At 39.2% G+C, this 16,873-nt stretch overlaps 1 protein-coding gene across 1 annotated transcript in view; it reads right to left on the bottom strand.

Annotated features, from left to right (window-relative positions):
• Window positions 1-399: 399 nt before the first annotated feature.
• The window catches only part of LOC144976594 (uncharacterized), a 29,186-nt gene continuing 12,712 nt past the window's right edge, over window positions 400-16,873 (bottom strand). The window contains exon 3 of the mRNA XM_078920888.1: window positions 400-1,400. Coding sequence (XP_078777014.1) covers window positions 400-1,400 — 1,001 coding nt within the window. The remainder of the gene's footprint in view (window positions 1,401-16,873) is intronic.

Consider the following 16,873-nt stretch of genomic DNA (forward strand, 5'->3'; position numbering starts at 1 on the left):
AGATTCTTTTCGGTTTCTCTGTTGAGTTGTAGTGAATATTTATTTTTTGAACTTGTATGTGCCTGTGGTGAAACGTGAATTTTTAAGATGAATTGATAAGCCTTGTGACATTTCAGTTTTTTTCTCAGTGAAAGAAATTGAACGTTTTCTCTAACATAAAACATACGTATTTAATCCTTAAGTTTCATTTTGTTTTTGTCTTGCGTGTTATTGCAGGTCTGATAACCCAATTCATTGTGGGATCATTGTTGTAAATGACGCAAAATATTGTGCATTACAACAATGTTAAATTAGACCCATAATTGCATTCGGATGTCAGACCTTCATATATTATGTACACGTCGCTCCGACGACATAATGTAGCGGTGGAATAACTATTATTCCTTTTGCGGTCTCCTTCTATGACTGAACACAAGATTTTGGAACTAAGATCTCCTTGAATGTATCTCTGAAGTTCTTATTTAATCCAACATAGGCAAGGAAATTCCAGGAACTATTGCACATATATAGAATGTTTATGATGAAGTAGATGATGGTAGCCATGTTTGTGGGATTGTCCGTTGTCATACTGTAGGCCGACAAATGTTCTGGAAGATAGGAGGGCACTGAAAGAGCTGTGCAAGCGAACAAGTATGCAAAGAACACAGCTAGTAGTGTTCGCGTTGTCTTTGACGTTGACACAACTTTTGATGACGTCATTTTACTGCGTTTACGGGACGTGACCTTAACCTTGACTATAATAGCCACGCACCCTACGACTGTTACAACCGGTGGGACTTTAACATTAAACATGATCTCTTCAAAGATAAGAATAGAGTCGAAATCCTTGTAAAATAAGTCAGATTTCTTTATCAGCCCGACTGATCTGTTAAGGCCTTTGTCAAAGACGTATTCGAATTTATACCAGAAACAAGTGTACGCCATGTTTAAGACCCAAAATATGACCGTCGCTCCAATTGCTGCCCAAGTTCTCCTCGGCGTAATGATTTGCCCAAACTTGAGCGGGAAGTAAACCGCGACGATCCTCTCAAGAGTGATGAACATGGGGACGGTCAAAGCTGACATTCCCATTCCGTAGTCTACGACTATAGCAACGAGATACATCACGTAAAGGAAAAAAGATACGGGTTCTGAGTACAGAAAACGGCCGCCGCCGTAGACGGAGTAGAGCAAATTGGGGACGCTGTTGTATCCTATAAGGAAACCCATGTCCATGAAAGCCAGCGAGAAGAGTAAGATGTTGGAACATTTGTGAAGGCCGCTCTTGAAAAGCACGATGACGCTGAATATATTGAAGATGACGCCAATGCATCCGATAGTTGGGGATACCCCGTAGAGTAAGATTTTGGTGACTATGAATGCGGCCTCGTCGCTGATTATTTGTGAGCGCCCAGCACCTTCTGTCGGAAGGGTGAGGGAAAATATTGTCGTATTGAAATGATCCATAATAATAATAATAATAATAATAATAATAATAATAATAATAATAATAATAATAATAATAATAATAATAATAATAATAATAATAATAATAATGCTGAAAACTTATATAGTGCTATAACTCCGAGACACCAGACTCTAAGCGCTTTGGTCTTTTTTCTACAACAAAATAAGTTTAGCAGTTTATACTTATTTTAGATTATTGAAAATCAGGTACTCGTGCAATTTTACTTTTCCTATTGTTCCAGCTGGGGGGGGGGGGCGATAGCTCACTTGGTAGAGCACTTGCTTCTCACGCAAAGAGACCGAGATCGATCTCGGGTACAGTCGAGATTTTTTTTCTTCTGAACCCCCCTGTCTACCCAGCAGTGAATGGGTAGCTAGATCTGTTAGATCTGGCGGAAAGTATTTAGCGTCCTATCCTAAGGATGGCAAGCAATTGCTATTGTTCGTTTCACACTATAGAAACCGGGATGAGCCCCGACTCCGTGGGCCTAATGGCTCTGGAGGACTATTTTTTTTTTATTCCAGATACCTCGAGTAAAAACTTTAGATATACCATGGTTTATTTGCCCCATTCTCAACTTACTTATCAATAATTGTTGCAAACAAGAATTGGGAATGACATGACATAGCTGTGTTAGGTTTGAACATAATACTCTAAGCCCGAGGGATTTCGCGATTCGTAACCTATTTGCTCTAAATGCCACCCAATTTTATCCGTTGAAATTTCGCTTCAGGTTACTTGCCACCTTTCCATTTTAAAAAGATGAATTTGCCACTCTTTACCGTATTTAATTTGAGGAATTGTAATCCACAATTATTATTCATCATCATCATCATCATCATTGCCTTTTTCACCCTGGGTCAGGGTATAGGCCACAGACAAACGGTTTCCATCCTTCTCTATCCTGAGCCAACTTTTTTATCTCATTCCAGGTCTTACCACTTCTCTGTTTAACTTCTTCTTTAATTCTTCTCCATGTTCCTCGTGGCCTTCCCCTTGATCTTCTGCCCTGAGGGTTCCAGTCCAATACTTTCTTTGTTATAGTTGAGTCATTCTTTCTAAGCGTGTGTCCAATCCACCTCCATCGTCTTCTTCCTATATCCAATATAGCAATTATTATTGCTTGTCAGAAAAGAGGTTATCGGTTATATAGTTATACGGCTAAATCAATACCATACTTTTCAAATAACATAGACGGTATAATTAAATTTTAAAAATTAAGCTCTTGAGCAACGACACCAAAGGAAATCGTCGCCTTGGCATTTCACGAAGGAATATAGATAATTGATAATTCGTCAAACAAGATGTCTGATGTTTACAGGAATCGCATCATGATCATGTTGTCCCAGTGAGAACATTGGGGGTTATAATCTTGCCCAAGGGGGAAAAAACGAAAGTGATTGAAATGGAGCTCGAACCCGGGATCAAAAGTAACCCATCGCGTGAAAGGGGTGTTATATATCTGGGTGAATTAAGTAACGAAAAGTGATTTTATAAACTTGAAATAACCAGACATCCCAAATTATTTTTTTTCATTTTAACGATCGATATTTTTAAAAATATTTTTTAAAAACTGGAGCATTTATATAGCGCAATATCCACTTATCGTGCTCAAAGCACTTTAAAAGGTATATCTGGCCAACAGCAACGCTGAACATGTAGAGCAAGACATGACACCTATGAGGCGATGCTACATATTTTTTTTCGGAACGTCCTGGGTTCGAGCCTCGCTCCGCGTATAACTGAGTCATTGGAAAACATTCTTGACTCACATTCTCCCACCTTACGCAGGTGCAGAAGTGAATACCTGGCCGTCAATCGTCTCTGTCTGAAAAAAAATTGTAATATCGCCTAACAGGCGTCATGACGCAACACATGTTACGTGTTGCTATTTGTCAGGGGGACTCTTTGTAAAGGGATTTCAGCACATTTAGTGGATATTGCTCTATATAAGAGCTCCATTTTTTTTGTTTACATTCTCCTCTATAATTGTTATATTCCAATTATACCCTTCACTAGATGATAAGTCGCAGGGGCTGCAATCAATATAGGGAATGAGATTAGCGGAAGAGTAGCGTCCCTTGATTGGACGTCACCCATAGTCTGTGACGTCACCGGCGGAAAAGTTATTAGAGAGAGAACGTCATGTTGGTTGTGCGCATGCGTCTCGCTGCGAGGACGAAAGACGCATGCGCACAACCAACATGACGTTCTCTCTCTAATAACTTTTCCGCCGGTGACGTCACAGACTATGGGTAACGTCCAATCAAGGGACGCTACTCTTCCGCTGATCTCATTCCCTATTATATTTTCTTTGAGATTTTAAATGGTTGACGATTATTAAATCATGCAATTCGTTTCTTCTTCTTCAAGTACCACGTCTGTGCCAGACATCGGTGATCATGGTACGCCATTCATCTCTCTGATCAGATAACCTCAGAAAACTAATATTACTCTTCTCTTTCTTTGTCACCCAGCTGTTCAAATTATTCAAATAGGTTTTTCTTGGTCTACCTTTATTCTTTTTACCTTCTATCTTTCCTGTAAGATGTTCAATACATTTATGTCGATTTATGTGCCCTAAAAATTGCATTTTTCTTTTGTTTATTGTACGAATTAATAACCTTTTAGTTTCAGCTTGCTCTAATACTTCTTCATAAGTTTTTTTTCTCTGTCCATGAGATTCTTAACATCGTTCTAAGAAACCACATATCTGCTGCCTCCAGTTTCTTTCAATTATGCAATTAGCTAGTAGACTAGAAAGTAGTTTTCAGTATTGATCAAGAAAATATCTGTTATTTTATTTTTTAAAGTATTATTTCTTAATATTATTATACTTAAAAATAACATTCATTGAATTAAATAACTATAAAATAGTCCTTTAGAGTCGTAGTTTAACCCGGTTTCAATAGCGTGAAAAGGACAATAGCAATTGCTTGCAATCCTTTGGAGAGAACGCAAGTCTATCGCAAAGTACTTTCCGCCAGGTCTAAGAGACCCAGCTACCCATTCACTGCTGGGTAGACAGGAGGATGGGGGGGGGTGGGGGGTGGGGGGGGGGGGTCAGGTTAGAAAAAAACAATCTCGACTGCACCCGAGAACGATCTCCGTCCCATTGTGTGTGGAGCGAGTGCCCTACCAACTGAGCTATCGGGACCCCAAGTAATTATAAAGGTTCGAGATCTAATGTGATTTGTTAGGATCTAAGAGATTAAGTCGAAAATTACATTGCTCTAGGCAGTCTTATGTTTATTTTTATTATCATGGTTATGGCTATGTGGTCTTTGGTATGACAATTGCTTTCGCATCGGAAGGTCCTGGGTTCGAGCCTCGCTCGGCGCATAGTTGAGTGTTTGGAGAAGGCTCTTTACTCAGATTCCCTCACCGTACTCAGGTGTAAAATGAGAATCTGGCCGTTAACAGCGTTGCCCCTGTAAAAAAATGTATTATCGCTTAATAGGCGTCATGTCCTGTCATACATGTTAAGTGTTGCTGTTGGCCAGGGACCCCTTGTAAAGCGCTTTCAGCACGTTTAGTGGATATTGAGCTATACACAAGCTCATTTTTTTAAAATTTTGATAAACGGGGTAAATATCCCAAAATTGTGACCCGCCGTCTCATAGCGGTATGATATCGGGAATGAGACGAGCAGAAGAGTAGCGTCCCTTGATTGGACGTCACCTTACAGAGAGAACGTCAATTTGGTTTTGAAGTATCTCGAGCCGCTTTAACCGGAAGCGAGGACGAGAGACGCATGCGCACCACCAACATGACGTTCTCTCTCTAATAACTTTTCCGCCGGTGACGTCACAGACTATGGGTGACGTCCAATCAAGGGACGCTACTCTTCCGCTAATCTCATTCGCTATCGGGATGAATTGGGCTACCAACAGGGGGAATTTACGATAAAAATTATAAGAAATACGACCTTATTTGTGACCCTTCGTCACGAAACGGTATTATGTCGGAATGAATTGGACCGGAAAAGTGACTTTAGAATTAAATTGATAGTAAATACTAATTTTTGAGCTTTTGCATTGTGAGAAATTGTCTTCATTCTGTAACATAACAAATCGAAACAAACCCCAAGTTTCATGTTTTTGTCAATAAATTCAATTTATTGCACCCAAGTCATCCCGACATAATACCGTTTAGAGACGGTGAGATACAATTTGGTCTTTGACAGTAACAGAAATTGAAATCAATCTACACCATAAGGGGGGTGGGGGGAGGGGGGGGGGTCCATATAGCTCAGTCGTTAGAGCACTCGCTTCACACATAAAGGGAACGAGATCAATCCTGGGTTCAGTCAAGATTTTTCTGCGTCATGTCCCCCGTCCTACTTACATGTTAAATATTGCTGTTGGCCCGTTGTAAATCGCTTTGAGCACGTTTAGTGGATATTTCACTATATATAAAAAATGAAGCAAATAAAGATATAAGAAAAATGTGAATGAAACAGTGACAGACAAAACAATAAAGAAAATAAATACAAGAAAAAAGAAGAAAACCCAGCAAACCTCTTTGTTTTTGTTGTTGTTGTTGTTTTTTTGTTTTTTTTGCTTTAATATTGATTTTACAGATTATAATTTGTTAATTGGAAATCCTAAGTAAATGTATTATTTGTATTATCATTTATTGGCACTTGCTAAAAGAAATCATTTGAATTGAAATGAATTGACAGGATAATGACTATAATAAGCCGGTAAGTGTTTAGATTCCCGTCGTGGAAACAACTCGCTCTAGGCTTAGCAGAGATCGGAAAACGATTACAACATTATTTAACCCAGTTTACTGGCGTACTTTTATGAAACCCTTCTTGCGTTGCTGCATGAAGCTCGGAGGAAAAGAAAAATGAAGATAAAAATTGAATTCGCTTTTTATGGGACTGCGTGGCTCAGCGGTACGGTCTTTGCTTCGTACCTGAAAGGTACCGAGTTCGACTACCCGCCGGGTTTGTGTGGCCCTGAGCAAGTCACCTAGCCTTAGTTCAATTTGCGGTGCTGCACTGCGGCTGACGCCTGGGTTATTCCAGTCTTCCCTTGGAATAGACCCTAAAGAAAAATTTCCCCTTAGGGATGAATAAAGGGAATCTATTTTATTTATTATTTTATTTATTTATTCGACGAAAATAGATACTGAGGACGTTTCGGGGTTTTCCCATTTATCAACAAAACACGATGACGGATGAATGAGATATGTGGGAACGGTGTGATTAAGGCTTCTAAGTTTTTTTTTACAATTTACAATAAAAATTACCCACATGTCATAATCTTTGTGACATTAAAGGAAAGAGGAGGCTATGTGATATGACACTCGCTTTGGGTCGGAAGGTCCTGGGTTTGAGCCTCGCTTGGCCCATAGTTGGCTCCTTTGAAAAGACTCTTTACTCACCTTCTCTCACCGTGTAAAAATGAGAGTACCTGACCGTTAACAGCGTTGTCTCTGTCGGAAAATGTCGGGTAATGTCGCCTAATAGGCATCATGTCATGTCAAACAGTAGCCTTTTAAGACAATTCGTTCAAGCACTTTAGATAAAAAGGGAAGGTTCGAAACAGGTGTATAATTTGTGGATGGAGTCATTTATAGGGAATAAGATAAGCGGCAGAGTACCGTCCCTTGATTGGACGTCACCCAGAGTCTGTGACGTCACCGGCGGAAACGTTATTAGAGAGAGAACGTCATGTTGGTTGTGCGCATGCGTCTCTCGTCCTCGCTTCCGGTGAAAGCGTCTTGAGGCACTTCAAAACCAAATTAACGTTCTCTCTTTAAGGTGACGTCCAATCAAGGGACGCTACTCTTCCGACAATCTCATTCCCTATTGGGTTCAAATCTGCCTTTTATTTTTTTCAAAGATTCGACAGTTCGCTGGTTAAATTTGTATAAAATGAAAGTGCTCAAGAAAATAGGATAGCTCATCACGCGCGTACCCAGATAATAACAATTCGATAGCTCACGGGAGAACGAATGGAATAATGGAATGCCACAATCACGTGATGCGACAAGAAAATCCCTGTACTTTGGTGAAATGACTTCCGCCGTAGCGCCCACATAGTATTGTTACCAGTCTCGTCTTGGATTATACTTTAAAACTGGGTCTATCTGGTTCTAAAAAGATAATGTCTTCAGAGAAAAAAAGAGAGAGAGAGAGAGAGAGAGAGAGAGAGAGAGAGAGAGGGGGGGGGGGGGAGAGAGAGAGAGGGAGAGAGAGAGAGTGAGAGAGAGAGAGCGTCTTCTGTATTCAGGTGTAAAATGAGTACCTACCTGACCTTTAATAGCGTTATCTTTGTCCCCCAAAAAATGCAACATCGCCTAACAGGCGCCATGTTACGCGTTGCTGTTGGTCAAGGGCCCTTGGTAAAGCGATTTGAGCACCTTTAGTGGATATTGCGCCTTATAAAACCCCAACAAGCACAAAACCCTAAATTAAATTAACTGGAAGTGGAGCAAAAATGCAGCCAAAAATGGTTGAGACCGATGTTAAAGGGACCTGTATCCGAAACCAACTAGAAATAACTATAAGCAGTACCATCGTCCTATCCAAAGGGTGGAAACCAATTGCTATTGTCCCAGGGATAAACTCCGGCTCCATGGGACTAGTAGTAGCAGCGTATGGCTACACCTCCAAATTATGTGTGTCGATCCATGATGTCAGGTCATCACCCGCCTCAAAGATTGTTTCGTACCCCCCCCCCCCCTTCCAATCTTGTTACCGGTCATTGCAGGACCAGGTGATCGATCGTTTGACGCGCCCCTTTGCAGTATTGGCAGATTGGTGAGTCAATGAGTCTTCATCCATGGGACTAATGTCGCTGAAGCTACGTTTTATTTAACTACAAGATGAAAAACGGAAAAGTTGTGTACGGCTCAGTGTCATGTAAAACACGGGTAAGAAAGAGAGAAACATATAAGTACTTTTTGCTTGTTATTTTTTCTTAATGTTTTATCTGATACTGTACTATATACTCTTTTTCAAATCTCAGCTCGAACTTTCACCAGTCTTTCTTACGTATATCCGAACCAGCGATCAACTATTGAGCTCTAGCCCTTCGGTCTTGTGCCATGACGTAGAAGTTAGACTTCTTTTTGTAGTTGTTCCAGGTGACTGACTATACAGTGTGTTATTATACTGATGCTTGGATTTGGTGGGAGGTATGTGCATCTGAGTTCTTCGAGAGGATGGATGGACACTCAAGCAAGTGGTGTGCTTCATCGGGGTGGTGACATGGTGTCAGGACGGTGTATGTGTCTTTAGTAATTCTACTTAGAAGGCTGTTGAGCGGTGTGTTTTGTGTTCTTTGTTGAAAAATGATGTTTTACTGGTGGGAGGTATGTGCATCTGAGGTCTTCAGGAGGAGGGATGGACACTCAAGCAAGTGGTGTGCTTCATCGGGGTGGTGACATGGTGTCAGGACGGTGTATGTGTCTTTAGTAATTCTACTTAGAAGGCTGTTGAGCGGTGTGTTTTGTGTTCTTTGTTGAAAAATGATGTTTTACTGGTGGGAGGTATGTGCATCTGAGGTCTTCAGGAGGAGGGATGGACACTCAAGCAAGTGGTGTGCTTCATCGGGGTAGTGACATGGGGTCAGGACGGTGTATGTGTCTTTAGTAATTCTACTTAGAAGGCTGTTGAGCGGTGTGTTTTGTGATCTTTGTTGAAAAATGATGTTTTACTGGTGGGTTTCATCATTCCACGTGAGGCTGGCTATAGGGAATGAGATTAGCGGAAGAGTAGCGTCCCTTGATTGGATGTCACCCATAGTCTGTGACGTCACGGCGGAAAAGTTATTAGACAGAGAACGCCATGTTGGTTGTGGGAGGACGAGAGACGCATGCGCACAACCAACTTGACGTTCTCTCTCTAATAACTTTTCCGCCGGTGACGTCACAGACTATGGGTGACGTCCTATCAAGGGACGCTACTCTTCCGCTAATCTCATTCCCTATAGATAGTATGCAGATGACGTCACACAGGCCTTTGTTATTGTTTTTGCCATCCGCGTTTGTGAGTTGTTCTCACTAAACTGTATTAACAAGACTATAAAAGTTCATGGTTACACAGAGTTTGTGTGTTGGTCCGTTATACTTCCGGATGGCAATGTTGTGAACTCCTTGGCCAAGCGCATTCTATCTATAGTTTATTTATCCTACTATTTCCCACATCCTGATTCGACGTGGAAGAGCTTTACTCTCGGTCTTCTTTTCGGATTATCAAACTTTCGCGGTTTAACGAAAACATTGTGTTTGTTTGCTGCTAGTTGAAGAAGGAATTTGATCCCGGAAAGTTCGTCAATACGTATACTATTATTCTTTATCAAAGGGGCAGATGTTCTCAACTCAAAACGGTATTATGTCGGAATGATTCAGACCCCAAGAAGTGAATTTAGAGATAGAATGATGAGAAATTGGAGCTTAGAAGTTTTTGCAATGCAAGAAATAGTCTTTATTCTCCAGCATAACGTACAGAAATTAAACCCAAGTTGGATATTTGTGGCTATGAATTCAATTTCCCTTACCGAGTGGATCCCGACATAATACCGCTTTGATACGGTGGGTCACTATTGTGTTTACCGTCTTATTGGTTTTATTATTTTTTGCCAGTTGAAGAACGATAAGTTCTTTTTAGGTATATTATTCGTTTTCGAAGCTGTACAACTGTAAAATATTTGTTCTAGATTTTGCGTTTGGTGCTGCTTTTATCATTGATTTTATTACTCTGATGTTGAGTCCGAAAGGTTCCTTGGAATGTGTTTTTTTAAAGCTAAGGCAGTAATACAGTGTGTCCCAGAAATGTCGATATTTTTTCTGACCCCCCCCCCCTCCCCCCTGTCCACCCAGCAGTGAATGGGTAGCTGAGTCTGTTAGGATTAGCGGAAAGTACTTTGAGATAGACTAGCGTTCTATTCAAAGGACGCAAACAATTGCTATTGTCTGTTTCACGCTATAGAAACCGGGATAAAAATTCCGGCTACACGAGCCCAATGGCTTTGAAGGACTTCTTTGATCCTTTAGGGTAAGAAACATTGAGCTTTATATAGCGCAATATCCACTAAATGTGTTCAAAGCGCTTTACAAGAGCAATATTTAACATGTAGGACGGGACACGACGCCTGTTAGACGATATTACAATTTTTCGGACACAGACAAGGATGTTAACGGCCATGTACTCATTTTACACCTGAGTACGGTGAAAGAATGTGAGTCAAGAGCCTTTTCCAAGGACTCAACTATGCGCCGAGCGCGAGGCTCGAACCCTGGACCTTCCAATCCGAAAGCGAGTGTCATACCACATGACGGCATAGGAATTGCATGATTTGAAAGTGCTGTGCTGTTTGGAAAATTGGAAAATGACAATGTTGCTGTTTGAGGCTCGAGACTTGAAAAACAACAATAGGAAATATTGTGACCCTCCGTCTCAAAACGGTATTATGTCGGGATGATCCAGACCCCAGAAAGTGAATTTAGAGATAGAATGATGAGAAATTGGAGCTTAGAAGTTTTTGCAATGCAAGAAATAGTCTTTATACTCCAGCATAACGTACAGAAATTAAAACCAAGTTGGATATTTGTGGCTATGAATTCAATTTCCCTTACCGAGTGGATCCCGACATAATACCGTTTTGAGACGGAGGGTCACATATAATGGAAGCTTCAAATTTAATCAACAAAACAGACAATGTGGGCGTTTAGGTTTCCACTTTATCAACAAAACACGAACAAAGAAAAACACTAAAGACCAATAAATGGGGGATGTGAGAATGGAGTTGTTAGAGTATAACGTCCAAATTATCCCTATTCTTCCTTGATTAAATTGAATTAGCTTGAAGCTCCTATTCCAGTTCTGCCTTACTCTTGATTGAAAAACGCATATTTTAAAATTTGGCCAGAAAACATCTTCCTTGATTAAATTGAATTAGATTGAATTTCCTATTCCAGTTCTGCCTTACTCTTGATTGAAAAACGCATATTTTAAAATTTGGCCAGAAAACATCTTCCTTGATTAAATTGAATTAGCTTGAATCTCCTATTCCAGTTCTGCCTTACTCTTGATTGAAAAACGCATATTTTAAAATTTGGCCAAAAAACATCTTCCTTGATTAAATTGAATTAGCTTGAATCTCCTATTCCAGTTCTGCCTTACTCTTGATTGAAAACGCATATTTTAAAATTTGGCCAGAAAACATCTTCCTTGATTAAATTGAATTAGCTTGAATCTCCTATTCCAGTTCTGCCTTACTCTTGATTGAAAAACGCATATTTTAAAATTTGGCCAGAAAACATCTTCCTTGATTAAATTGAATTAGCTTGAATCTCCTATTCCAGTTCTGCCTTACTCTTGATTGAAAACGCATATTTTAAAATTTGGCCAGAAAACATCTTCCTTGATTAAATTGAATTAGCTTGAATCTCCTATTCCAGTTCTGCCTTACTCTTGATTGAAAACGCATATTTTAAAATTTGGCCAGAAAACATCTTCCTTGATTAAATTGAATTAGCTTGAAGCTCCTATTCCAGTTCTGCCTTACTCTTGTGTGAAAACGCATATTTTAAAATTTGGCCAGAAAACATCTTCCTTGATTAAATTGAATTAGCTTGAAGCTCCTATTCCAGTTCTGCCTTACTCTTGATTGAAAACGCATATTTTAAAATTTGGCCAGAAAACATCTTCCTTGATTAAATTGAATTAGCTTGAAGCTCCTATTCCAGTTCTGCCTTACTCTTGATTGAAAAACGCATATTTTAAAATTTGGCCAGAAAACATCTTCCTTGATTAAATTGAATTAGATTGAATCTTCTATTCCAGTTCTGCCTTACTCTTGATTGAAAAACGCATATTTTAAAATTTGGCCAGAAAACATCTTCCTTGATTAAATTGAATTAGATTGAATCTTCTATTCCAGTTCTGCCTTACTCTTGATTGAAAAACGCATATTTTAAAATTTGGCCAGAAAACATCTTCCTTGATTAAATTGAATTAGATTGAATCTTCTATTCCAGTTCTGCCTTACTCTTGATTGAAAAACGCATATTTTAAAATTTGGCCAGAAAACATCTTCCTTGATTAAATTGAATTAGATTGAATCTTCTATTCCAGTTCTGCCTTACTCTTGATTGAAAAACGCATATTTTAAAATTTGTCCAGAAAACATCTTCCTTGATTAAATTGAATTAGATTGAATCTTCTATTCCAGTTCTGCCTTACTCTTGATTGAAAAACGCATATTTTAAAATTTGGCCAGAAAACATCTTCCTTGATTAAATTGAATTAGATTGAATCTTCTATTCCAGTTCTGCCTTACTCTTGATTGAAAAACGCATATTTTAAAATTTGGCCAGAAAACATCTTCCTTGATTAAATTGAATTAGATTGAATCTTCTATTCCAGTTCTGCCTTACTCTTGATTGAAAAACGCATATTTTAAAATTTGGCCAGAAAACATCTTCCTTGATTAAATTGAATTAGATTGAATCTTCTTTTCCAGTTCTGCCTTACTCTTGATTGAAAAACGCATATTTTAAAATTTGGCCAAAAACATCTTCCTTGATTAAATTGAATTAGATTGAATCTTCTATTCCAGTTCTGCCTTACTCTTGATTGAAAAAACGCATATTTTAAAATTTGGCCAGAAAACATCTTCCTTGATTAAATTGAATTAGATTGAATCTTCTATTCCAGTTCTGCCTTACTCTTGATTGAAAAACGCATATTTTAAAATTTGGCCAGAAAACATCTTCCTTGATTAAATTGAATTAGATTATACAACGTGCAACGTTCGAACCACTGGGTCACCCCTACAACACTCAACACAAAGCTCTATGGTGAGGCTGAGGACCTAAAGCGGACCACAGACTTCATAGCAGATATCGGACTGCAGCCATAGATGTCCATCAGAGGAACGAAGAAGAAGAAGAAGAAGAAGAAGAAGAAGAAGAAGAAGAAGAAGAAGAAGAAGAAGAAGAAGAAGAAGAAGAAGAAGATTGAAGAAGATTGAAGGTCCTATTCCAGTTCTGCCTTATTCTTGATTGAAAAACGCATATTTTAAAATTTGGCCAGAAAACTCGTCCTTCAAAAATCCATCGATTTAAATGACCCTCATCTTGGCAAAAAAAACCCTCTTAAACCTGGGTCTTCGCGAAGAAAATGGTTTACTTGTAAAGACTTTCTGAAGTCCCAGGTTTGAGAGTTTTTTTTTTTTTTTTTTTTGCCAAGATGAAGGTCATTTAATTCGATCGATGGATATTTGAACAACGAGTTTTCTGGCCAAATTTTAAAAGATAGGTTTTTTCCAGAGCACGGCAGATTCCTATTTTTATTTGTGACCCTCCGTCTCAAAACGGTATTATGTCGGGATGATTCAGACCCCAAGAAGTAAATTTAGTGATAGAATGATGAGAAATTGGAGCTTAGAAGTTTTTGCAATGCAAGAAATAGTCTTTATACTCCAGCATAACGTACAGAAATTAAAACCAAGTTGGATATTTGTGGCTATGAATTCAATTTCCCTTACCGGATGGATCCCGACATAATACCGCTTTGATACGGTGGGTCACATTTATTTGTTTTGGAAAATTGGAAACGGACATTTGGTGTTTGCCGTTTTGCTGGTATTGTATTGTAACACGAAATAGAATGGCATGCATGGATCCAAAATAATCGGTAATTTTGTCCAGATCCGGTTATCTCTGTTATGTCCAGTATTTAAATTAGACTAATTAAATTGACCTTTTTATTTTTTAAAATATCCACTAAACGTGATCAAAATGCTTCACAAATGGTCCCTGACCAACAGCAACACGTAACATGTAGAATGAGACATGACATGACGCCTGTTAGGCGATATTACATTTTTTCCAGACATAGACAACGTTGTTAACGGCGGCCAGGTACTCATTTTGCATCTGGGTACGGTGAGAGAATGTGAGTAAATAGCCTTTTCCAAGGACTCAACTATGCGCCGTGCGAGGCTCGAACCCAGGACCTTCCGATCCGAGAGTATCATACCACAAGTCCATATTATAAGCATAGACATAGTAATACTAAGTTGCTAGAATCTTTGGATTGTAAAAAATAATTAGCATAAATGAATAATATAATATCTTCAAAATACCAAACAAAAAACGTTTTAGGCTCGAATCCATCTTCAGACAGCAGCCAAAAAAACAAAAACAAAAACAAAACAAAAAAAAAAACAAAAAAAAACATCAAAAAACAACAACAAACAACCCCCCCCCCCCCCCCTTTAAAAAAAATGAAAACATAAAAAAACGCACACACACACACACACACACACACACACACACACACACAAACACAATTACAATTTTACCTATAATGTTTCAACGATTATGGCAATCTAATAAAGTTCGTGTTCACTTGAAAAAAAAGGCCAAAGTCCAAAATTTCTTTTCGTTCCCTTATTAATTTATGAGTCGCATTTACTCCCATTATCTTTCGCTCTCTAAAAAAAAAAGAGGTCGACGACAGAGTAAAGGATCTTTTCAGGAAGGACCTGTCTAATATTTCTATGCTGTCGGTTTTTGTTTGCTTGTTTGTGCTTCTATGTGGTCTTGTGGTATGACACCCACTTTCAGATCGGGGGGTCCTGGGTTCGAGCGTGCCTCGCTCGGCGCATAGTTGAGTCCTTGGAGAAGGCTCTTCACTCACATTCTCTCATCGTACTCAGGTGTAAAATGAGTACCTGGGCGTTAACAGCGTTGTCTCTATCAGAAACAAATTGTAATATCGCCTAACATGGGTCATGTTCCGCTCTACATGTTACGCGTTGCTGTTAGTCAGGGACCCCTTGTAAAGCGCTTTGAGCACGTCTAGTGGATATTTCCCTATATAAAAGCTCGATTTTTTTTCTTTTTTATTTCCCGATGACAGGATCGAATTACGTGAAAATGAACCAATTTATTTCATTCAACCAGTCTCGGATTACCGCCTCCGCATTTCACCACCAACGCAAAGAAAATTGTTAATTAAAATCTCAAGTCGGGAGTTAAGAATGATTTTCAACGTTCGTTTTCCTGTTTAAAAAAAAAATGTATTTAGTCAGTCAACCGGCCGTGCTTTGGTCAAACTTGTATTTGGACATTTGGCCAGGATACTAATCCTTCGAATATAGGGAATGAGATTAGCAGAAGAGTAGCGTCCCTTGATTGGACATCACCTTACAGAGAGAACGTCAATTTGGTTTTGGAAGCGAGGTCGAGAGACGCATGCGCACAACCAGCATGACGTTCTCTCTCTAATAACTTTTCCGCCGTGACGTCCAATCAAGGGACGCTACTCTTCCGCTAATCTCATTCCCTATAGACGGAGTTACACCACCATCATCTTAGCAAAAACTCTCAAATATCAGGACTTTAAGGAAGACCTCGCGAAGTCCCAGGGTTGATAGTGTTTGCCTAGATGAGGGTCATTTAAATCGATCCATCTTTGAATGACTTGTTTTCTGATAATTTTCTTACAGTTCAAAGTTTCCACGTTTTTTTTTTCTTTTATGCTTCCTGATGACAGGGTCGAATTACGTGAAATTGAACGCATGCATTTGTGACCCACCGTATCAAAGCGGTATTATGTCGGGATCCAGTCGGTAAGGGAAATTGAATTCATAGCCACAAATATCCAACTTGGGTTTAATTTCTGTAAGTTATGCTGGAGTATAAAGACTATTTCTTGCATTGCAAAAACTTCTAAGGGGTCTGGATCATCCCGACATAATACCGTTTTGAGACGGAGGGTCACATTTCATTCAACCAGTCTCGGATTTCCGCCTCAACATTTCACCAGTTACCAAAAAGTGCGGCTATGTGGTCTAGTGGTAAGACACTCGATTTCGGATCGGAAGGGCCTGGGTTCGAGCCTCGCTCGGCGCATAGTTTTAAGTCCTTATACCTTTGGTGTAAAATGAGTACCTAGCCGTTGTCTTTGTCCGAATAAAAAAATTGTAATATCGTCTAACAGGCGTCATGCCTCGTTCTACCTGTTTCGTGTTGCTGTTGGTCAGGGACCCTTTGTAAAGCGCGTTGAGCACGTTTAATGGATAATCCGCATTATGAAAGCTCAAGTTTTCTTTAAAAAATAAAAACATGATAATACGCTTCAAAAGTCGTGACGTCACTTCCGTCGTAATGACGCAGTGTAACTTAGTAACTGGCTCTAAACTATCGAAACAATGGCGGACGCCCTTATGAAATATTACTTCTCCAACGAGCATAAAAGCGTAACTAGAGGGGGGAAAAAACATTATAAATCCGATCATGTTTTGACTTTTACACATTCTGATCACAAGACATATGAAAAGTTGTACTGTCTAGATAGTGTCTATTCGTAAATATAACATCTAGATATATGATTTATACATTGCATATTGTTGGATATAATATATAGCTATATATTTTCATTTTCTGCAAAGTTCC

This window comes from Berghia stephanieae, chromosome 7 (genome assembly GCF_034508935.2).
Source record: "Berghia stephanieae isolate SIO BIC M18660-M18661 chromosome 7, UCSD_Bste_1.3, whole genome shotgun sequence".
In the NCBI taxonomy this organism is placed as follows: domain Eukaryota; kingdom Metazoa; phylum Mollusca; class Gastropoda; order Nudibranchia; family Aeolidiidae; genus Berghia; species Berghia stephanieae.